Raw genomic sequence first — 25356 nt, 5'->3', positions numbered from 1 at the left:
TCGTTTACTGTGGCAGGCATTTCTCAAACAAACTCCTAAATTTTGGCAGCCATTTGTCACAAAATGTATTTCTTTTACTAATTTCTATTCCTTAATATTTATTAATTTTCATAAATGAATTTGATGCGTATATTTTTTCTTTTAATCAACTCGATCGAAATAAGGGATTTTCATTGTTATTATTTTTTTAAATAGATCAGAGGTGGCAACTGTTAAATTAATAAATATGAATACGTACTTTCAGTTTCTCTGTTTTGCAGTTTATGAAATGAACTTATTTTAATTTATAATTTGATGTTAATGAATCCATACTTTTAATGAAGTGATATTTGTGTGGATGATGGATTCCAAAAAGTATTACTGTTCTGAATTTTTCATTACTCTTAAGTTTTTCTACCGGTTTAAAATGATCTACGATATACTTATTTTCGCTGATTAATTCTAAATTGTTTTCTCTAAACTATATAATTCCTCTTGAAATTAACAGGGTTTTTTATTTGTTTTATTTTTAGAATCTGTCCTTACGTGATTATAACTTTTCTCACTTTCTTATATTATTAATGAAATTACATCAATGTATGGCATTAAAAATACTATGTCAATTCCAAGTAACTGTAATAATATAATATAAATACTAGCCATTGTTTTATTATGTTTAAGAGCTATGAAAAAATTCATTCCCTAAGGAAATGATAATTATTTAAACAAAATAAGAAACAAGAAATTAGATAAAAGTAGGGAAAGTGAAATAGCATCAACTAGAATAATACAATATTTCATTAAGTCAAAAACTTCGAGAAAGCAAAATTAATAATTGGTTGATATTTTCGAATAATTTTAAGTGAAGAAATATCAAAATTATTGCTTAAAAACCAATACTGTTGTAGAGTGAACACATTCACACAAAAATGAGAACGATAATGTAGTTGATAAATAATGAAAAATAATTCAGGTTATCCAATCTAGGTAGTTAATATAATTTTGATTAGAGTAATGCAAATTTATCTATACTTTATTGCATCCATTTGCTGCACCTAATTTGAAAATAAAAGGTGACACAGACATGTAACAAATCTATACACTTACCTATGTAATAAAGAGAGAATGTGTACAATTATAGCATAATGAATACTAGTTTTATATGCTTGAAAGTAGTTAGTTTACTATTTAATGAGCGATAACATTCACCTGATTTCATACTATGTGTTAAAGTTTCTCTTCATTTCTGTTTTAACCATATTTTTTTTATTATTGTGTTTACTTTTAAAAACAATGAAGAGTAAAATTAAGACTCAGGGAAAATAAGAGTTTCCTGCGTGTGTCACTTCACAGATTAATGCATTCGCATATGCTTTATACACAGCATATTGTCGAGTTATTCACATATTTGCTGTTGATTGGATAATGCATTTCATTATAATTACTAATTTTAGATTTAAATGTTTTGAGAGATTATCATTATTCAAATTGTAATATTTTATTTTTTTTAAAAATAGCTTTTTTTTTAATTTTACATTTATTTATGAAAAATCTGTTAGAAAATGTTTTTTTGCAAAATTATATACAATCTATGTATTCAATATTTAATAATTTAAGAGCGAATTTACTTATGAATTTAGTAATAATTCAGTACTTAAATAATTTTAAATTTAATGCTGATAATTTTGATGTTCAAAATTTTGCATTCTCCAAAACTAGAAATTCATTTTGGCTCTATCCTAACTGTAATATTTTTTTCTATTATATTTTTAGAATTGAATGGTTTACAATATTAGAACCATGTACAAAAGAAGAAATATTTGTGAACATGTTCACTGGAGAATGTGTTTGGTGTCCACCTCCTGGGGCTTTAATGTAAGTAATAATTTCTTTTTTACACTACACAAAGATTACAAAGATATGTTTTAAACTTTTGTAATAAATGTTATGAAAAAAAGGAAAACTAATGTCTATTTCAAGTTTTGTATTATTTAAACAAGCTTTTAGTACAATACTTAAATTTTTTGTCACTTATTTATTTAAAATTCATATTAGTGATTTATTTAAAATTTATGTTATCATTTTATTTATTGAATTACCTCTATGTTCATTTGTATTTTCTATATATTTGTATTTCTTTATACTTCTCCGTTTTTTTATTTTTTTTAAATAAATATATTAATAATTTTATGTTTTCTGTCTAATTTAATATTATAATTTAAGATAGTATACAAAAGAGTATTGCTTTATGTCATTTTAATAATTGCTTTATATTTTTTGAGTTCTTCGGTCTGAATTTATTTCTCAATAATTAATTTCGCAATTTTGCTTCGATTTTGGTCTAAATTATAGTTTTATTTCCATATTATGAAAATTTAGGTTTTTTATTTAAAATTTTTTTATGTGCAATTTTTAGAAACTTTATAAATTTTCTATTTAAGACTAAATGAAGCTGGATTTAGTGCAATTATATTGTAAATGAATAATTGTAAATTGATTTTTTTCCCTTTATATGTCTTAGGTAGAGTTAATCTTTGTTTTTATTTTTAGTGATTGATTTAAAATTAATTTATTTCCGTTCTGTCTATTGCAGAAAAAAGTCTGATGACAATCTATGGTGGGAAATATTTGACCCCAAATCATCTCGCTTTTATTACTATAACGCTGCTAACCAGAAAACTGTCTGGCAAAAACCTCAAAATAGTGATGTACTATCTCTTTCGAAACTGCAGGTATTATTATTTAAATTTTTTTTAATTTTACATTCTGCTTGTATTTGTCTTATTTTATTTAAAATAGAAGTAAGCTTTTAATAGTCTTTTTAAATTCTCTTTTTTTTGGGGGGGGGGGTGAAGTGTGCATTAAGTTTTTGAGTAATTCATGTTTCAAAACTGTCTTGATGTTTTATGACTTGTAATACCAGTTGATAACAGTAATATCGGCATGCAGTAATGTGATAATCATTCCAATTGTTCCTACCCACCCTAGCTGCTTCACTTTTTTCTAAAGGAATTATTTTTATACCAAGTCGTTCCATTTAATGTTAGCTATTCTAACAATTTACCAGGTTATCTTATAGTAGCAAACAACAAGACAAACCTTTCAAGACAGACGTTTTTTCACAAAATTACTAGTTAACCTTAGCTATGCTTACAATTTAGCAAGTAGATGAGGCCCAATATGCTTCAAAACAGGCATTTTTTCCCTCTCAAAACATGCTGAATTTGCTTTGATCGGATAAGAATGATCTTCTTTTATTCTACAAAGGCAAGAAAGTGGGAATTTTTATTACCATGATTACTTATTCATTCATATTGTATTAAAAACAATCATGAGTTTTAAATGGAATTCTTTTTTTAGTAAAATAATCACTTTCATCTACTTCAATGGTTTTGAAGGTTTAAATTTTTAATTTTTAATTAACTTTAAATTTTTGTAAAACTTCAACATTTGTCAGTGTAAACATCCAATCTTATTATCAAGTATAGTTTATTTTACAAGCTAATCCTTTTATGTTCTAATATAAACCATACTCAAGTGTTCAAAGTTCAAATGATTTCACTGTGTAATTCACTTTGTAATCTCTTCAATGTATTCCTATTCTGTTCTTAGTATTATAATTATTATATGTAATAATTATTGATTGTAAATAATTTGTTTTGAATTTGTGATTGTCCTTTTTTTAAAGGCATTAAAACAAAGTATACATGATCCTGAAAATGGAGAAATTAGAAAAGAGTCAACCTCAACTCAGACCTCTGCTAAAATAAGTGTAAGTTTACAGAAGATTTATTTTAATGTTTCATAAGTAAAAATTTCTTACTGAATATTTTTCTTTTAATATTTTATTTATTTTTGTCTTCAATACTTTAAAAATTCATTTGCTTTTTTATAAAAAATAAAGCAAAGAGTTCATTGGTAATTTTTTTACACCATTGAAAGTGAATAATGTATAAAAATCATCACATTTTGTAAGATATAAATGCATGTAGCCAAAACTATCACATTAGATACATTTTTTATGGGAGAAAATTGGGAACTGTAATCTATTGCAAAAAATTCTAATCTTCTTTATTTATTTATTTTTCCTTTTCACAATGTACACTTTTAGTAAATTTAAACTGTATTTTTGTTGAAATTATCAAGTTACTGTTGTATTCCTATTTTTTTTCCTTCAAAATAAATATTAAAATCTTTGCAAATTTTTAGTTTCACTTTGCATTGTCTAATTTTTATTTTATTCTTTTTTTATTATTCTAGACTAATTTTATTTTTCATTCTAGGCCAAAAATATACAAAAGCCTATGTTCCAGAAATCTGCCTCTACTCAAACTGCATGTATGCCAAGCCCAGGAAAAGAAAAAATAAGAGTAATAACAAATAATTTGTCTTACTTTTGAATTGAAGTCTTTGTCATATATTTTTATTTTGGAATTTTTCCATTCAATGTACCAAAAATTAATATTGATCTTAATTAAATAAATTCCAAAATTAAGTTAGTTACAATTTACAGTTATAAATTTTTTCTGAATTTTATTCAAATTATTTATGTAAGTAATTGATAGTTTATAACTTTTAGAAGATATTACTAATTATACAAAATTCCTAGGTCTGTTTTTTCAAAAAACTTTGATTATGTATCTTAGATTTTCCTCAAAGATTTTCATAAATATCTTTGTAACATTAACATAAATGTATAAATAGCAATTGTCATGCATCAGGTGAAAAAGAAAGGCTTTTTCAACTGTAGGTTTTCTTTTTCCTTGTATACTAACTTATATTTTTAAAATAAGTTTCAAATTTCTCATCTCTTGCATCTTGCACTTTTTTTTTCTTTTCGTTATTCTGAATTCGTTGCTCTATATTTGTTTCTGATACTTGTGCTATAAAAATATACATTTAATCCCAATTACAAACATTTCTTTTTCATATTATCTTTAATAAGAGGATTTCATAAAGACCCCTATTACTAATTTTTTTGTTACTAAACTAATTTTTTGTAACTAGCCTATCACTAATGTTGTTTAGATTTGATTTCCACTGTCAGTGTTAAGTTATCAGGTTAACTTTAAAGTAACTTCTGATATTTCCTTTAGCACATCAGGTTGAAAGTGAACTTATTAAGCTATAGACCTAAATCTATTGTATGAATATGATACAAAAAATATTCATATGCTGTGCAATTTTAAAAAGAAAATTAAAAAGATGGTATGATTTTTTTTTTTTAAAGTTAAGTGTTTATTAAAACAAATTAATGTTCTTATACTTTTGTTGAATTTTCATAATATTTTTTTTATTTTTTACAGTTTATTTATTTGAAAGATATTTCACTACTTGAGTTGTAGTCTTTCACCTAATAAAATGTTCTTATAACCATTTAACTAAAATAAAAATAGAATCACTTTAATATATTAATCAGTATTTTATACTAAACTAAACTCAGTGACGCGATAGCCCATAGAGGGCCAAGGCCTACTGTGCGCATCTCTGTTTTCTTGACCTTGGGCTCTGGGGTGCAGGAGCAGATGTTCCGGTTAGGTGGTCAGCTGAACGCAAAACCCCCAGTGTTTAGTTCCCAAGCATGCTTGGTAATCATTCAACGACCCACTGATGGGATGAAAGGCTGAGTCAACCTTGCCCATCCCGAGGATCAAACTCAGGACCTGTGGCACGGGAGCGCAAAGCACTACCACTCAGCCACCGGGTGTCATCAGTATTTTATAATAATTTTAATTTTGTGAATTATCTTAATTTAGTTTTTAATTATTTTTTTTTATCTAATCAGAGGAATTTTTTTAAGTCTCTTTCTTCCATTTTAGGATAAAAATTATCCTTTTTACAAATTTTATGTTTTCGTGTATTTAGTATATTGACCTAATAATTTCCTTTTCGTTCATATTATCATATTTATCGACAGTAAAAAGATCTTTTATAATTATTTAAAATATGTGAGTAAGGAATTTTTCTTCTTGGCACTGCAGCCCAGAGCCATCTCAATGAATTTTCGTATTTTCTAGTGTAATTATAAGTTTGGGTACTTATTTGTTGATTTGCTTGCCAGACAAAGCTAACAGACAACCAGCTATAAGTCATCAATATATCAGTAATGCATCAGCAAATTCTTTATTTGAATTTTATTAACTTCACTTAAATAAAATGAGACAGGTAGAAAAAAAATGGGAGGCTAGTTTTAATTATACTAAGTACTTTAAATTTCTGAGAACATTTTGATGTTGTGATTTTGGTCTGGTACCCATTTAACTGATAAGTACCAAATTTTAAGAGCATGTCTCTTGATTGTTTTTTGATTGAATTTCAGCATGGTTTTTCGTCACGGTCTGAACATGCACTCTCAACATATTCTTACGATTCTGGCTGTCCTACTGATTCAAGTATACCATCTCAAAGTCACAGTTCTTTAGATAGTACTAATTATCACTGTTACAGGTAACAAAATTTTTTTTATCATTTGTTAACTTTTACAAGATTAATTATTTGATAAATCATTGCAACAACATTTTTTATTCATTATTAAAAAAATTATAAGTTTTTACCTTTAACATGTTTTGAGAAAACTATATACCATTGTGTAAATTTTGATCACTCGTTTAAAAACAATTTAAATATAAAGTGGCTCTCAATAGTGTTCATGCTCTTACAACTTTGAATAAAATATTGCTCTATTCATTGTTGTTGTTGTCGGCCATTAAGGAAGAGGGGTTGCGTTGTTCTTGTTTTCCAGTGGCCTATCTATGGCCAAGAATTCGACTTCTACCACACCCATACGTCACACCCGTTTATTGAGCGGATCCTTTCATAGATCCACAGATCATAATTTTGATGTACCAGGGAACGATGAATCTCCAATTCAGTACCCCCACAGGTGATGATTTGTTATGGGATCATGGAGGACTTTGTAACCTGAGAGATTTAATGTGCCATAGTCACCTTTTACTTACTCTATTCATTAATTAAAATGAATATTTCAGAATTGATATAAATTGTTGCTTTGTTTTCAAAATATTTCAAGCAGTTTTATTAAAAATATATTAAAGATCTTAACCATTCCGAAACGTAAGCATTCCGAAATATTCATTTTAATTAATGAATAGAGCCCTATTTCATTGGAAGTTATGAGTGTATGAACACTTTTGAGAACCCCTATATGTCTGTAATATGGTTTATGAATTAGAAAATATTAAACTTAAAATATTATATGAAATTAAATGCAGTATTCCATAATTTGATCAATATTTTAAATTAGTTTTCAAGTTTGAAAATATTTATATGTCATTGGTAAATCTGGCTCTTTGCAACACAATGCTGTCATTCTTCAATGTGAAAGGTTAATTGAAAAAATTTCCAGTATTTGTACATAGTAAAGATCCTGACATTTTATTATTGCAATGAACCTAAATACCTTAAGGTTAATTAGAAAATTTCGTATTCATATCTCAGTTTGCTAATTTGGATTTATTTCAGGCTCTTCACTATGAGCCTTGAGTAGGGAAGGCTTATTGCAAAGAGCCATATAAATCAAGCTGAACAAAATAAAGCTTGTTAAAATGAATTCAGATAAAAATAATAAATTAAACATAGTATGAGCTTTAGTAAAATGAACTTTGTACTATTTCTGCTTACAAAATACAGTCAATTCGCTATAACTCGAAGTACAATAACTCGTATATTACTATAACTTGAATTTTTTATGAGATCCCGACCCTTTTATCTTCAATTTCATATTCATTATTCTCGATTACTCGAATTTTACTCCCTTTAACTCGATTTTTTTTAAAAAGATTGCTGGATCTTTTAAAGCAAGAAAAAGAAACCTAGGAGTTGATATCTTGCTCCTTTCTTTGCAACACACACACAATAGACTCAACTGGTCAGAACAAGTTTAGTCAGAGTGGGAGAAAGGGATTAGTAACACCTGTGAATGATAAAGTTGTTTTCAGTGTGAGATAAAGGAATAACACCTGTGGGGAAAGAATAAAAATTTTTCTGGTCTGAACAAGGTTTATGCTTGTGATTTGCTGTTAGAAATTGTGTGGAAGAAGTGTTTACCTCTAAAGATGTCGAAGCGAAAATTAAAAACTCTCAACTTGGAAGATAAAATTAATCTCATTAATGATGTAGATAGAAATCCAAACATGAAGAAGAAAGATATAGCGTTGAAGTATGGAATTCCCCCGAATACCCTTTCTACGATATTAAAAGAAAGAGAAAATATCCTTAAATGATATGAATCTACGAACCCGCTGTCTAAAAGGATGAAGATGTGTGCCTTTCCCCAGGTGGAATCAGCTCTTCTGAAATGGTTTCAGCAGTACAGAAATCGAGAAAATGCTATTCCCATAAGTGGTGTTTTGCTACGTGAGAAAGCGATAGATTTTGCTAAACTGTTAAAAATAGACAATTTTCACGCTAGTGCTGGGTGGCTAGAAAAATTCAAGAGCAGACGCAATATTGTCTTTCGCACTCTTTATGTAGAAGCTAAAGCTGTCCCTTTTGAAGTATGTGAACAGTGGTTAAATGAAATGTTACCAAATTTACTTCAAGGATACAATGAAAATAATGTTTTCAATATTGATGAAATGGGTTTATTTTTTTAATGTCTTCTAAATAAGACTATGATGTTTAAGGATGAAAACTGCTAGGGGGTAAAATGAGCAAGGAACGTTTGACTGTCCTAGTTGGAGGAAATGCGTCTGGGACAGAGAAATTGCCCTTACTTGTTATCGGAAAATACCAAAATCCCCGATGTTTCAAGAATGTAAAAACTTATCCTTTGGATTACAAGTCTAACAAAAAGTCTTGGATGACATCACTTTTATTTGAAGACTATGTAGGAAAATTGGATCGGAAATTCTTCGCTAAAAAAAGAAAAGTGATACTCTTTATGGATAAAGGCACAGCGCATAGTGATCTACCTAATTTGAAAGCAGTAAACTTGCAGTTTCTCCCGCCAAACACAACAGCAAAGTTGCAGCCGATGGACCAGGGTATCATATAGTGCTTTAAACAGTCTTATCGTAAAAGGCTTGTCAGAAAAATGATAAACGATCTTGAAAACAATATTTCTTTCAAAGTTGATGTACTTAAAGCCATGAGGCTACTTTCCAGTGCTTGGAATAATGATGTAAGCGAAACAACAATAAGAAACTGTTTCCGGAAGTCTCCGGAAACAGTGAATAGAACAGTTTATAGAAACAGTTTATAGAAAACCTTCCGGTAATCTATAAATCACAAAAAATTCCTGTTTTAAAACATTTAACTGTTTGTGGATAAAAACTGTGAAATAATTAATTTTAGAAGCTCTTATTACATAATAATGCAGTTCTCGGTGTGTAGTTCATCCTCAACAAGGCATAGATGTGGGATTATGTGCATTTCATGTTTTGTATGAGTTTTATGTTGGTCTTTTTAGAAAAAAATTTGAACTATATAATACTCATTTCTTATTCTTTTACTAGGAAATTGGAATTTTGTTCTGCTGAAAGTGTAGATTCACCTTATTTTCAAGATCAAAATATCATACAACCCAGAATTTCTTGGCAAGAATCAAAACAGTGGAGTGATAGGTGCCCAAATCTTGAGTTCAGCAATGCATCAAGATCTGGGCATACTATACAGAGACCGATGCTTGGGAACATCATTCCAGTGTGGAAGCAACATTCGTTCGAGTGCTGGCAAGCGCCTCCTCGTAGTACTCCTAAACAGCACAGTTTAGACTCTGCTGCACCCAACACACACCGGCATGCATCTCAGCAACTTTGTCTCGGTAAAAGTTGCATGAATTTCAGCAACAGCAATGAACCAAAAAGAAGGTCTACTCCACAACACTATCGGAAAGTGCTTTCCAAAAATTCATTGTCATTCGGTTTGGATCAAATTAAGCAAACAGCCAGCTACATGATTGAGAACAACACTACTTATCCTCCCGAGGCTGTTGGCACACCCCTCGCTAGTCGAAAACAGTGGTTTGTTAAAGGCTCTCATAAATCGGATATCAACAGCTGTCGGAAAGCCGAAAGCAGCACCTCGAGTCCTCAAAGTCCCCTCATGCCTTTGGAGAATTTGCAGTCTTTTAATCGAAGCAAAAGCAATCTCCATGTCCCTCTGACTAAATATACGGATCATAATATGTCGGGTTACAAACAGCAGCAACACTCTCTTGATTTACCTCTACATTCTTACAATACTCGTAACATGCAAAGGAAAGAGCCAAGGTACGTGCCTGAGCTGATCATGCCCCAGTCTGTTCAGCCGAAGTGTAAAATTTCTCCTGAGTATAAAAGTGGAAGTTTCAGAGGAGAGGGAATGCTGTCTCGTCAGAGATATTATAATTCTTGCAAGCATATTTATGCATGTCAAAATGACCACACTGTTTTGTGTACGACCCCTGATTTTAATATGCCTTGTTGTTATCAAGGGGAAAATTATTTATCACCATTGCAACAATATTTGATGGAGCAAGCTAGACTCTCAGGTATTTTAAAATAAATCTTGATTTTTAATTAGTTAGCATATTCATTGTTATTAAGCAAATAATATTTGTTCATGTAATTTTTAATCAGAAAATATGATCGCGTGACTAAATTAGTAAATTTAGTCAGAAAATATGATCACTATTAATTTAGTCAAGAGGATGGGAGAAGGTTTTTGACCAATATATGTTAATTTTATTTTTCCATATTTCCTCATCTCAGGAATTATTTATGCAAATCAAATTTTTTATTTTTTATTTGAATAAATAAATCTAAGTAAAAAAAATAATAAAATGATAAAAAGCTACTTTGCCATGTTAGGTATAAAATTTTTTATTTCATATTAATTAATTGATTTTAAATCACTTAGTCCAAACTGTACAAAGTTGGCTGATTAGTACCCAAGAAATAAAAATTTAAAAATAAAACTTTTTTTGAAAATTTGCTGCTGTGTAACTATTGAACAGCATTCATTGGAGTTTTAGGTACGTTTATTTAAACTATTTGCATACCTTGTACATAAAACAAACAAAATTTGTCCTTAATTAAAAAGTTATAAAAAAATTTTTTTTCACTAATAAATTTTGATCTTTTTTTTTCATTTGAACTATATTTTTTGCATTACAGCTACTCCCTATATTTTGAGGCTTAAAACTCTGTTAAAATAAAAAAAATTATGATTAGTAAGCGCCATTAAATTTTTTTTGTGTCTGATTTTTTAACTTAATTTATAAGTCCATTTAAATTTTTATTATCTCATTTAAAGTCTGTCTTGGGAACCATTAAGATTAAAACTTAGTACAGAGAAATATAATCATTGCATTGAAAGTTATTGAGGGTGACAGGTATGTGTATAAGAGTCTACAAAATTTCTAGGGGACAGTATATTATGAATTATAAATATTTTCTAAAAATAAATGTAGGCCAGAAGTATAGTATACAAGCACTGGTAAATACACTGGCTAAGAAATACAATTATACATTATGCTTTTGAAAATTTTTTATTATTTTTATTTTATTTCAAACTATTCAATATATTGCTTCACACACACAAAAAAAAAAGTTAAAATATTAAAAAAAATTCGAACCACTTCGACTGTTTTTTTGGTAACAAGGTGCCTGAGATTAGTTAACTGCCTGCATGTGTATATATTTTACTTTTTTAACTATTCAAACGTAATGTGAATTTAAGAAAAGTTAAATGTTAATTTGTTCTCTTAATTAGAATCTGATCTAATCAATTTTTTTCATAAAATTTTTTAAAAGTTTATTAAAATCTTCAATACAAATGAAAGTCACAAATCCTGTAGCATCTGGGGTCTTCATTTTTTTTAAATAATCGTTTATAACTTCATAAATCTTCTAGAATTATCACAGACTTCTGTTTTTTCTAGGAAATCTAACTGATTTTGGTGATGACAAAGATTCATTTTCCCAAAGTGATGATGATTCAGATGGGCAAAGAGACGACGATGATCATTTTGCTGATGATGAAGGAATGAGCCGTCATGATTCTTCATCCTTAGAATACCTTGATAATTACATATTTGTAGATGATAGTGAACACTACTATTCTCCCATACTTCATCCATCATCTTATCCTAAAAGCAAATCAAATGCTCAAGTTTCTGGTTAGTTTCTTGACTTTTTTAAGTAAATATTATTATGGTTTGATAGTATAGTTGTGTAATTTCAGTAATTGTACAGTGTGCATCTGGGATAATGACCTGCAAGCGAGACATGAGTAAATCATAAAATGCAAATAATCTCTGTTACATTCTTATGATTGTTGCAATAAAAAAATGGGGCTTCATTGGAAAATATTAGTCATTTAAGATTTTTTTTTATTGAAAGCTTAGTTATGTCATAACAAAGTGATCCATAAAAACTCTCTACTGTACGCTTTTTTTTTGGGGGGGGGTTGATTTTATTTTACAACCAGTGTTGAAAAACTCAATTCTGAGTTTTCAACTATAAATGTTCAACTCCATAACCTTGTAATTTTGAACCCAACCCAGAAAACAGGGAACTCCTGGATCAAGAATTGGGGCTAACTAGCCTTTGTGGAAACCTTTTTTTGATGGAACTAACCTTTATTTTATTTTATAACTGTTGTTGAACAGCCGACCCAGTTTTATGAATTTATGACTACTAATGTTCAACTCCGTAGCCTTGTAATTTTAAACCCAACACAGAAGATAAGGGAATGGGTTGAGAATAGGGGCAAACTAGCCTTTGTGAAGAACTTTTTTTGATGGAACTAAACTTTATTTGCTTTACATAGAAAGTAAAACCACAAAAACCTTCCATTGTTAGCCTGACAGCAAGGGGACTCTAACCCATGATCTGTCTACCATGGAGGATATTTTACGTTTTGAGGTCGGTGCAAGCCGGGAGCAGAATTTCAATCAACCATGAACGGCTTGGATTCAAACTTGTATTAACTCGTTTAGATGCGAACACTCAAAATTCCAGAGCTGCTGTGACTCTTTTTTAGAATGAATTTATTATCTTTAGTGCTTTATTATTGTTAAATATTTAATCTTTTTAAATATATTTTTTATTTTTCTATCCAGGGCCTAATTATCCAAAAGAAAGAGAAGCAGAAGACCTTATCTCTTCTTCGTCTATTTATTCTGTTCATGATTCAAATCAACAACCATGTTTACCTTCCTATTATGATTCATATGGGGACAAATCAGACGAGTTGGTCGAATACAATGATGTTGAAGAATCAGAGGTAATAACTGTTATGATTTTTTAAATAAATATTTCTTGATTTGTTTGTTACAATGTCATATTTATTTGTGTGGTTTTTGTTACAGGAAGGAGAATGCTCCACTAAAGGTGATATACAGAAATATGCGGAAGATAATTTAAATCGACATACAAAAGGGATTTTTCGTAAAAAATTCTCTCTTCAAGATATGCTTTCTTGGTCTAAGGTAAACTTTACCCTTTAAATTGAAATTGTGATTATCAATGTTATGTTTTAAAAGGATTTTTTCCCAGAAAGTTTTCTCTTTAAGATCTTGGTCAAGATGCTCGAATTTTTCACCTAAATTTAAAATTTGAAGTATCATTTAGAATGTATTATTTTAAAGGGCTGTAGTAGCTTTTTTTTCAAGATAGGCCCTCTGTCTTATGTACATTTTGTTCTTAGATTTGAATGTCATTAGGAATATGATATTTTCCACTGAATCCAAACATTACAATATTTAAAAAGAAGAAAAAATTCTAAATATTTTTTTAAAGAAAATGTTTTTTAAATATTATTATAATTATTATCCTACCGTATAATTATTTAAATTCAAAAGCAAAAGTCAGATGGTACTGTAACGTCATCTCTTGGTACTAAAAATCCAAATTAGACAAAAATTAATCACTCATTTATTCAAGCTTGTCTAAAGTTATCACCTAACTTTTAAAACTGTTAATAAAATTGACCTGTTGTCTGAGATTAAAAATTGTGTTTAATTTGTTACGCATGTAGATTTGTTAACTTAATTTAAACTTGATTTTAAAAAAAATTTGCAAAAATTTTTTAAATTATTGTTTAGGATCCTATTAGAAAACCTATGATAACCACTACTGACAAGTCTCTGAAACGTGATGCATGTGAAATTTTCAAACAAATCCAGACATATATGTTGGATCACAAAACCAAATCTGGTCAAACTTATGAAGCTGTGGTTCTGGATATTGCTACGAGAGGATGGAGCAAACCTGCTTTGAGAGATGAACTTTATATTCAGATTTGTAGGCAAACAACAGAAAATCCTAAAAGGTCTTAATTTTGTATTAATTTATTTCTTTGTTTTATAATTATTTATCAGTGTTGCTAATTTCTGCATTGTTCATCATGTTTAAAACATATATTGGTACAGTCAACCACTAATTTTCTGAGAGTTTATAATTTTCTTTGCGGTTCTTCCATGATCCGGCTGTATAACAAAATTTGGAGAATTATGAGATATATTTGAAACTTATTTACCTACTATTATAGAAGTATAAAATTAACGTAACAATCATTTATTTATTTCATTTTTTGTTTTACATTTTTATTTATTAATTTTCTATCGTTTACTACTTCAAAGTGAGAAAAACAGTACCAATTACTCCTCATATAAAATTTAATTCTTATCTAAAATGTCCTTTTGAAATATATTGTTCAAAATATTTTATTATATATTTATCATACTTTTTTTGTTACAATTTTATTAAAGGTTTTGTCAGAATAGAAGCATACCTTATGTATTTTATTGATTCTTAATGCACTGTAAATACTTTTGAACAGTACTAACATTTATCTTTATTAATAATAAAATGTTCAACCATTTAATACCTTTCATTTGATATTGTTTTTCTAAGCTTGGTGTACAAAACAGTAGAAAAATAATTAAAAATACATAGAAGCAAAGAATAGATAAACAATTTGTAATTTAATTCTATCCATGATGAATTATTTTATTTTTATACTTAATTATGTATTTTTGTTCTGTCTTTTCCATGTGATAACTTAGTTTTAATATACTTTTCTTGTAGATGGCCCAAAATATGACTTTTAATTCTTCCCCATCCTTTTCAACTTGTGCAATCATTTTATAAAATTTTTAAAATCTATGGCATTTATAGATATAGTACATATCATAATATTTATCAATTCTCATTTACCATAACTTAAAGTAATTCTACTTCTTCTTCTAGAGATTTTTGATATTTTTTTTTTCTCAAAATTCTTTTCTTGTGTGCATTTATTTAAACATTTTGTTCTTGGGTTTGATCAAATTAATTTTTTCTTTCTGTTTAGTGTCTTAATTATTAAATATTAGACAATTTTATATCCCACTGACATTCAGTGAATTAAATTGATGCAAAAGAAATTACTCCCAAGTTAACTTGTTATTTATTTTTCATACTTTATTTTATTTATTTGTCTTTATTATTTAATTATTGTTTTTTTTAAAAGTTTATTTATTATTCCTCTCCCTTTAGATTTGAGAAACATAAAACTGGTGCTGTTCATCCCTTTCTAATATTATTTATCAGTGCTTTGATTACTTAAGGGGAAAATTTTTGAAGAATATGAATTCCTATAATTTTATCTGCTTCTGACATGAATTTTTACCAGGTTTTTATTTATTTTATTATTATTTTGTTGTTAATTATATTATTTTCTTCATTTATATTTTTAAGCAATTTTACCTGAAACTTTAACTCCTTTTGAGCAACATATTGCATAAAATAATAAAATGTTTGTCTGCATTATCTCATTAAATCCCTTTTAATTTGTAAAATTAAGTTGAATTAAGTAAGGAATGAAATTTTAAGTAATATATTGAAATATTAAGTAATATTGAATATAGGTAGATGTACAAATTAAGTTCAAAGATTTTATCAAATTATTAATTAAATATTTGTATCATTATTATTTTGTATCAAAAGTTAAGTATTGAAATGTAATTTCTTAGCAAGTATTATGACAATCTAACAAATGGAGCATCTAATTATTTTTTTTCCTTATTATTATTTGAATCTTTAAACTTATTGTACTTTAACTGTTAATAGTGCTGCTATAATTTCTTATTCGTATCATAATCAGGAGATACTATTTCAACTAGGAGACTCCCCTATTTTTCTCTACGTATGAAGCTAATAAATTTGTGTCCTCAGACTTAAAGAGAAAAAATAAGAGGGGTCACAATATTTCCATGCATATAACAATAAATATCATATTTTATATCAACTTGTTATAATAATAAGTCTGGGAAGATTATGATACTAAGTTACAATAAAAGAATTATAACTCTGTAAGTTTGAAAAATTTTGTTTTACAAACCATTTGAATTTTTAAATCATTTAATTCTTAAATTATCTTCAATTTCAGAAAATCACTCTCTATTTGTTTGAAATATCATTAAAATATATTTGCTACAAGCTTTTTAGATCTTTTTAATCATTTGATACCAAATAACATTATTAAATATTGTTAAAAATGTAAACTAGCATCAATGAAGTTTCACTAAGATTGTAAGGATTACAAATTTTATTATCCTTTTTTAAATTTTGTGATGTACAACAATTTTTAATGATAACCATAACAAAAATTAAGTGTTTTACTTTTCCTGCAGAGAAAGTCTTGTTTTGGGCTGGGAACTGATGGCTGTATGCTTGACTTTCTTTCCACCATCAATGAAGTTTCAACCTTATCTAGAAGGATATATTAAAAAGCATCAGAGCAGCAGTTTAGATCCTCCAGATGTAAGCTGCTTCTTTTTTTTTAAAAAAAAAAGAAGTATTGTTAAATTATCGTAATATATAAATATATAAATAAAAATGTTAGTATTTTTGTCTTTTTCCCCATAGGCTTGCCTGGAAATTCCCATTAATTTTAAATTGCTTAGAATGAAAAAAATTTTTTTGATTATTTTAATGTTATTTTATTAGAATTTATGCTCGGTATGTATTGCTCGGTGTGATCATTGTCGCCAACTGATAACTTATACCAAAGAATATATAAGTAACCTATAAACTACAAAAAAAACAGTAAAAATATTTTAATTCTCAACATAAAATATCCGATTTTTTTTTCTTAATTATTATGTTGAATACTTTTTATTAAAATTATATTCTAACTTTTGCTCACTACATGCTCAGCAAAATTGTTTTATTTTAAAAATTCTTAATTTTTTTTAAACATTTATTATACATTAATATAATTTTTTGCATAATTTCTTAACATGTTAGACTCTTTTAAAATCTTTAAACCTAAAATTCACTTGATTTTAGAATGTAAATTACAAATAATGCTGTTAAAATTAGATTTTTAACAAACAATAATGCTTCTTCATTGTTAAAAAACACATAGAATACATTTTCAACGTTATTTGGTTTTTAACTTACAAAAATAGAGTTTTTATAATTTTACACATTTGGGAATTATCCCTTCCACTTTTGGGAAAAGAGAGAGCAAGGAGTAATAACCCCAGGCATGATTAATCACCCTTTAAGGAAAAATTACATTTCAAATATACATCAACTGAATTAGAAATTTAAATTGATTATTATTGTAAATAGTAAAATAATTTTCAACAATAAATGAAATCATTTTATTTTTTAAGTCATTTCTTACACTTTTCTAATAATTATAAAGAGAAAGCACCTTTATCTACTTTATTTACATAGTAAGTAGGATACTCAATACTCCAAAGGTACAATTTATTTAATAAAAGTTTTGATCTGTTTACAATGCCTGCCACTTAGTAAAATCGCATTCATTCTGATCACATTTGATTATATAAAATGGTTGATTCTAAAAAAACGGCATGGATACACTAGGTAAAAAGAATTCAAAATTAAAATTAACAATGCTTAATATAATAAATATAGTAATTATGTTATGGTTAACTGCTTTAATTTTCATTTGGCATTTTGATTAAACATGAGTATAATTTTTCAATTTACAGAAGGGTCTTAAAATATTAACATTTTGTAATTCTTTTCATTGTTACAAGTTATTAAAAAAAATTTTTATCATTTTTCAATAATTTACTTGATTATTAATTAAAGAACTAATTTTGAATTGAAATGTTCTGTGAATTTGAAAAGTGAAATTTTAATAGTATAAACTGATATCAGTGTAAATTTTATTTTCTTTATCTTTACACAAAATTATATTTACATATGTTTTTTTTTTTATTTGCAGTTAAAAATTAGCCACTATGCACTAGTATGTGGTAAAAGATTAGAGCAAATATCCCACAAGGGAGCTGCCAGGAGTTCAAGAAAACCTACTGTTGAGGAAATAGAACAGTCTAGAGTAGGACATCATATTTTGTTAACTATTTTCAATAAGATTCTTAAAGTTGATTTAATAATTTATTAGAATATTTTGATTGAAATGTGTATTGCTTACATTTTATCTAATTTCATTAACTATCAAATGTATCCATTCCATTGAAAGAAAGTAAAAGTTTGATCAATTTTATTTCTTTCAAACACTTATTTTTTACTTACTAGTAATTATATTCATAAGAATTTTTTTAATGCTTACACTCAGTTCTTATAAGACTTTTTATATCTTAGCTATGTCTAACTATGCACTTCAAAATAAAAATGTATTAAAAATGCTATGTAATAGGCGATACTTTTTTTTTATTAGTAATAAGTATATGTGATAAGGCCTGTATAAAATTTTTTGGAAAATTAGAATTCTATTTCTTAATAAAGAATTCTATTCTCTGTTCTCACTTTTGTATTTACTCAATTTTGTATTTTGATCATGTATTTGGAGAAATTTTGCCTTCGTGGAAGACTTTTTCATGAAACTAACCCGCATTTGCATTATATGGAGAGGAAAACCTCCCACTGTTAGTCTAGCCCATGAAGACATTTTACATCAGCATTGTGGTCAGTGCAAGCAGGATGCAGAAATTGAATCAACCAGCCATTGCTGGGATTCGAACGCAGTTCACTTGATTGGAAGGAGAGCGCTCTATCCCCTAAGCCAGTGTTTCCCAAAGTGTGATACAGGAACAGTTTAGAGGGGGTGCGCGTTCTCATGCGAAATATCTTGCAACAAACGAAAATTTAAAAAAAAACTTAATAAAAAACAAGCTAGCCATGAAAGTTTACGATTACGTATTTTTCTAATTGGATATTTTTTGCAGAGTTAATATTTAGTGGTGTCAACAGCCAGTTGTGATTTTTAACTTTTGTGCAATTTTTTTATTGTTAAAAATACATTCATTTTTTTTATCAGTGGTACACAGCGTTACGAAGAATTTAAAAGGGGTACACAAAAGTCATAAGTTTGGGACACACAGTCCTAAACCACCATGATTCAGAGTTGTGCATTGTAATTAATATTTTCGTTTGTTTTACAATAAAATATTTACTTTCAGGTGCAAATATTTCGCCCCTCAATGTTTGGTAACAGCCTTGATGAAGTGATGGATTTGCAAAAGAAAAGATTCCCAAATTACTCTCTCCCATGGGTTCAGACTACCTTGTCTGAAGCCGTACTTCAATTAGATGGTGCCCATACTGAAGGAATATTCAGGTACCTAATATTCAAAATTTAAATTATTTGATCCTGTATCATCTATCAATTGAAAGCAAATTCTTTCTTTTCAATTATCAAATACAAGAAAGTGGTTGCCCTATTGTATTTTCTATTTTTGAGCTAATAGGAAAGATACGTGTAGATACTTGCATTTTTTAGCGAAGACATCTTGGACTTCAGTTTGAGTTGAGATATGCACTGTTTCAAACCCATGACTTGCTGAAAATTAGTGTATTTTAGACAAATTTAATGTGCAATGTGTGGGTAAACTCCATGCACTATTCTGTTTATCCCATGGTTCGTGACCTTTTAAAAACAATTTTTAATGCTATTTTTCTACATTGAATGATATTACCACATTTCATTCCGTTTAATAAGTGCATTATGGAAATGGAAAAGAAATGCATTATTATTAACTATTGAAAAACAGGTTGAAATAATAAAAATCACAAAATTAGTTTCTTAGTTTTTCTTTCTTTTTTTTTCAAAAAAGGTTTAAAATGACAAAAGAAATTGTGCTTATATATGAATTTAACTACAGGTTGACAAATATTTTGTTATGCAATATCTTAACTCCCCCATTTAGTACTAACACATTTAAAAACCATTATATGAAATTTATCATGGAACATTTTTCTTATGCAATGTTAGAATTATGTCTTTTTAATTATTTGTATACTTCATGATTCAAAAATATATTTGCAATATCCAAATAGAATGTGGTTTTGAAGGATTAGGAATTTAATGAATTTTCATTACTGTCACAATTTTTTGCGAAAACAATCTTTTTTCTATAACTATTTTTTACTGATATATAAATATGTAAGCTACTACATTAAGTTTTCATTTTGCTCTTAACGTTTGCATTCTGAAATATTCAAAAAAAGGTTTACAAACTTTAAATTGTCTTTTCAAAAGTTATGTAATTTAAAGTTTTTCTTCATGAAATTTGTGTAGAATTTAATACAGCCTTTCCTAGAGACAAATTTAAAAGAAATATCATATTTGGTGCATATTTTTATGTTGAACATTGTAAATTTTTTTTCAGAATTTTGCCATATAATTCTAGATTTATATTTATATATTTCAATGTATTACTTAAATTACTTGACATTTTCTCAATATACATACTTTATGAATTAAACATTTTTGTATGTTAAACTTCAATTAAGTTTAGCTCTTTCTGAAAAAATGAATTTATTTTCAAATGAATTTATTTTTAAGTAACATTTAAACATTAACAAACTTTAAATTTTTTTTAATTCTTCTATTTATTATGTGAAATTTGAATTATATACATTTTGTATGTCAAAAAATATCTTTTCTGTATTTAGAAGCATTATTTCATGTTACACATTGTTTTGTTTTTTTACGCGAGCATGAAAATGCAAAAATATTATTCATACTTTGTGTCACTGATTTTAATTGCACTCTATTTTTCTTAAATTACTAATTCCTGTAATTATTTTTGAGAATATTTTGGTTTTTTGATGTTGCATTTTTATGATTATGTAAAAAAAATTCCTCTCATAGAGTACCTGGTGATATTGATGAAATCAATTCCATGAAAATGAAGATTGACCAGTGGGAATTAATCGAGTGTGACGATCCACATGTTCCAGCATCTTTGTTGAAACAGTGGTACAGAGAACTATTTGAACCCCTGATTCCTGCAGAATATTACGAAGAATGTATCACTTACTGCAATGATCCAGATGCTGCTGTTCAAATCGTGAAAAATCTACCTGAGTTAAATAGGCTGGTGTTTTCATATTTAATACGCTTTTTGCAAGTGAGTATTGTTTCTAATGCTATATAATTTTCAACTTTATTATAATTTTCTTAAAAAGTAAATACTAATTGAAATATGAGTTTAATGAAAGTAATTGTCTACGTTTGAATTCTACCTCACATTTTTAAATCCTAAAGTATTTTTTGTAAATTGAATGTACATATTTATTTTATATTATCAATTTTTTTTAATTATACCAAAAAACATTTAAAAAAGGAGTTTTGTTGAAACTTTTCAAGCGAAGTAGAGATGATTTTTTTTGACGAGATGTTATTAGTTACAGAATGGCATATTTTTGTGTTTGTATTTATTGATAGCAGTAAAAAATCTCATGGTTAATCAATACTAAAGGATCGATTTCTTGTTTATTGAATTTGATGAAACAATTGGTGAAAGCATTGTATACAATAGTATAGTTTCTTAAAGTTCATTATAAATTATGTAACCATTAAAATTAAGAATCCAAAAACAATTATGAAATTTCCACTCTCTTGCTTGTCATTGGCGAGCAAATTAATTTTATCCTATAAAATGTTGCTTTCAAATATAAATATCATTCCTGTCTAAAAAGTATTAACAGTTTTCTTACATACATTATGATAGAATTTTCGGAAAATAAAGTAAAAATTTATTTCACCTTAACATCTTAAAGTTTGTAAAGATGCCTAAACACTCATTTTGAGAGAATTGACATTAATAAATTTAATAATGTGAATTGCATTTTTTAACAAATATTATTTTTTGAATAAAATCACTTTATATAAAGTCAGTCTTATGAGAACCTACTGAGATTCCTGGAACAAGATTTATTTAGATTATATTGATAATAATTATTAATTAATATGACCAATAATTCCTTCATTGTCAATTGTAAAAGGAAACATAAACAAAGGGGCGTAACCAATACACAAAATAGCAAATTTTTTACCAATTAAATAAATATGCATGGTATAGACCAGGGGTATCCAACTTACATGAGGCCGGGGGCCGCAATTAAAACACCAGTCAAATGATGGGCCGTAACTTTATCAAAATTTTCTATAGGACTCTTTTATGTTTGAAGGAACATTAAATATTACTGTCAGATTTTTATCAAATTGTACAAAACAAACATACTAAATTACAAATTAAAATAAGAAGTAGATTTTTAAGCAACACACAGGATTAATTTTGTATTTGAATAAATATTTTCTTGGATGCGAAACCCTAGAAAAAAATTTTTTTTTGCACCGTTGGTATGTTAAATTTCACAGAAACGAAGAAATTAGGATTTTTTAACGAAAGAAAAGTATTTTAAACCCATATAGATTTTTTGCGAAAATTGTCCACAAAAAATGACAACTAATATATTTTAGTTTGCGGGCCACAAAATTATTTCTAGGGTATGAATTATTTCAGACTATTCAGATTATTCAGACTTCGCCATATGAATTATTTCTAGAGTATGAAAATATATCTTATTTATTGTAATTGTGGTATATAGAGTGGAAGAGGCATGGAGCGCTGTGAACGATGACAGAATGTGAAACAACACACCAAAAATTTTTTTTTTTAAATTTATTGTAACTTTTTTTGTAAATTATATATACAACGAATTCTGAAAATATTAGTCAACAATATTAATCTCTTAGTGCAATGGAGTGTACAATATTTTTTGTCATTCCATCTTTAGCTAACGCAAATAAACTGGATGGTTTGCCCACTCGAGAGCATGCCATGTATAATTGTCTGTGTGAAAAACGTGGTGTGCTCAAATCTAAGACACAAACAGACATTGTTTGGCTTTGTCAATGCAAATGCCAATCTAATGGGGATCTGATTGCGTTTTAATGGAATTGGCACATGTGTGGGTATAACAGGGATTCGTGGAAGTAATATACTTTCACCCCGGAATTTGTCATTTAAAATAATGACTTCGATAACGTTGTTCATTAATTCTTTAACGACTAATCGCATGCAGTTGCACAGCTGTGGTGGGTTCAAATTACGAAGCAAAATAACGGGAGATCCAAATTTGCGTTCTCAATTATGCGGTGGTATGCCTGGTAAATACAATGAGTTTAAAAACTCTGTTGGAAAATTTGCAGCTTCAATAGGATCGCAAACTGTATCAACGCATTTATATGTCACCAAGTTACCTGACAATAACTGTTGTATCTTCAGATTCAACTCGTTGACGTCCACATTTTTTGCTGCTAAAATCGCCCTTTCTGCCAGTGAACATCGGTATGTGTACATCAGGAAATATTAGGTTAAAGAGAGCCTCTTGTAAATCAATGATTGTGCAAAAATCGTCCGGTAATTTTATGCATCCAGTCTCATCCTTAGTAACTTTTTCATCACCGATATCTAACAATTATTTTGAGAACGTTTCAGCAGATGGTTCTTGAAGCATTTGGACACGCATATTTACTTTTAGTTGAACATTTTCAACATTACTCCACAGTGGAGATGATTTCAAGCAAGCATTGATCTCATCAGCGTACGTTGAATGCAGAATTACGGGAAGTGTTTGTCTGAAATCACCTGAACTGCCTCCAAATAATTTGTCATTGTTTATTATATCTTTCAATGTCCTGTTCAACACCTCAAGCGAATGTTTGTGTGCCATACTGCATTCATCCCAGATGATAATTTTACAGTGTTTCAGCACTGTGGCCATAGTAGCTTCATTGGAGGTGATGTACCGGCCAATTTGGTGCAGCTTTACTTCATCGTTGTTATTCACTGGAAGAGCAGTCACAATGGTATTTTCAACTCGAAATACTACCATATCACTGCCTTTATTCACATACTTGCAAATATATTTGATGTTCTTTTAAGGGCGAGCATAAGTGTTAGAGTTTAATATGACTTGTTGCAACGTGCGTTAATATTGTTTTTGATTTATCATATTTCTATGTCTAGTTTGGATTGAAATATGAGTAAATAAAGATATATTTAAAATATACGTTAAATCTGTCCAAAAAATTAAAAAAAATTAATTATAAACCTATTCTTAGACCTAGTGAATATACATATAAAATTTCATCAAAATCGGTCGAGCCGTTTAGAAAGAGTTTAACCACTAAAACTGTGACAAGATATTTTTATATATATAGATATTATCTCTAGAAGTTGTTTGTCTCATGCAATTAAGAAATAATAGTTCTAGGTATTTAATTTTATGTTTGAGCAGATATTCCTTTTGAAAATAAAATAGTTAATATTTTATTAAATTTTTAGGTTTTTGCTGCAGAAGAGAATTGTGCCATCACAAAAATGGATTCAAAAAATTTGGCTATGGTTATGGCCCCAAACTGCCTGCGCTGCACATCTGAAGACCCCTCTGTTATTTTCGAAAACACCCGAAAAGAAATGGCGTTTATCCAAACGCTGATACAACACTTAAACACGAGCTACATGGAAGGCATTATGTAAAAAGAAAGAAAAGAAAAGAAAACTGTTGTCACTGTTAAAACCTGCAATAAAATGAACTTTCCAAAACATTTAAAACTGTTATCAAAACCTTAATTTCTTGTTGTGAAATGAAGAAAAAAAAATAGTTGCTATCTGATTGAAAAAGATGATTTTATCAACAAACATATATATATACATATATATCTAGTGAAGGTGCTATTTTATTGGTTTGTGAATCAATAGTATATACATGATAGTAAAAGGTAATGCAAGTTTAAGATATATTTTATAAAAAATTGTGATAAAGTTACTTTTCTTTAAAAGGTTTTGAATGTAAAGGTTTGGTTGAAAAGGAGTTTTTATAATACTTCGCCGTTCGACTCAAGGACAAGTAATTACTATTTCAATGTTTTTCACTGACAAGCCTAATGTGGGAAAATTTACTTTATTGATGTTGGTGCTTCCACAAGCAGTTCATATAAATACAAGAATGCCAAACTATTGAGGTGGAGTCGAGAGCCGATAAACTTGTCATAGGGGGGCTATAGACAAATATCGGGTTAGAGACAAATAGATACATTTTATCAATAAAATTAAAATAAAAACAGTAGAGCATCATTTATGGGTATTTC

The 25356-nt window shown here is 28.1% G+C and overlaps 1 protein-coding gene across 1 annotated transcript; it reads left to right on the top strand.

The window, feature by feature from the left end:
• The first annotated feature begins 201 nt into the window (after positions 1-201).
• LOC107447446 (rho GTPase-activating protein 39) lies at positions 202-24813 on the top strand. The gene is made up of 16 exons (XM_087166547.1): positions 202-354; positions 1753-1854; positions 2573-2711; positions 3668-3751; positions 4263-4349; positions 6299-6426; positions 9456-10471; positions 11864-12100; positions 13046-13209; positions 13295-13414; positions 14030-14256; positions 16601-16730; positions 18175-18288; positions 19373-19530; positions 21067-21325; positions 24551-24813. Exons 1-16 carry the CDS (start codon positions 338-340, stop codon positions 24743-24745), a joined length of 3177 nt encoding a protein of 1058 aa, XP_087022673.1. The 5' UTR covers positions 202-337; the 3' UTR covers positions 24746-24813.
• Positions 24814-25356: the final 543 nt, after the last annotated feature.

The sequence above is a fragment of the Parasteatoda tepidariorum genome, chromosome 1, assembly GCF_982258835.1.
Source record: "Parasteatoda tepidariorum strain Cologne lab strain chromosome 1, Ptep-v5.0, whole genome shotgun sequence".
NCBI lineage: Eukaryota > Metazoa > Arthropoda > Arachnida > Araneae > Theridiidae > Parasteatoda > Parasteatoda tepidariorum.
The sequence above is the reverse complement of the archived record's forward strand: the minus strand, read 5'-3'. Positions and strand labels throughout refer to the sequence as shown.

Coding starts and splice junctions, on each gene's coding strand:
- LOC107447446 (XM_087166547.1), top strand. Junction 2,712..3,667: donor TATCTCTTTCGAAACTGCAG/GTATTATTATTT, acceptor CTTTTTTTAAAG/GCATTAAAACAAAGTATACA. Junction 3,752..4,262: donor AGACCTCTGCTAAAATAAGT/GTAAGTTTACAG, acceptor TTTTCATTCTAG/GCCAAAAATATACAAAAGCC.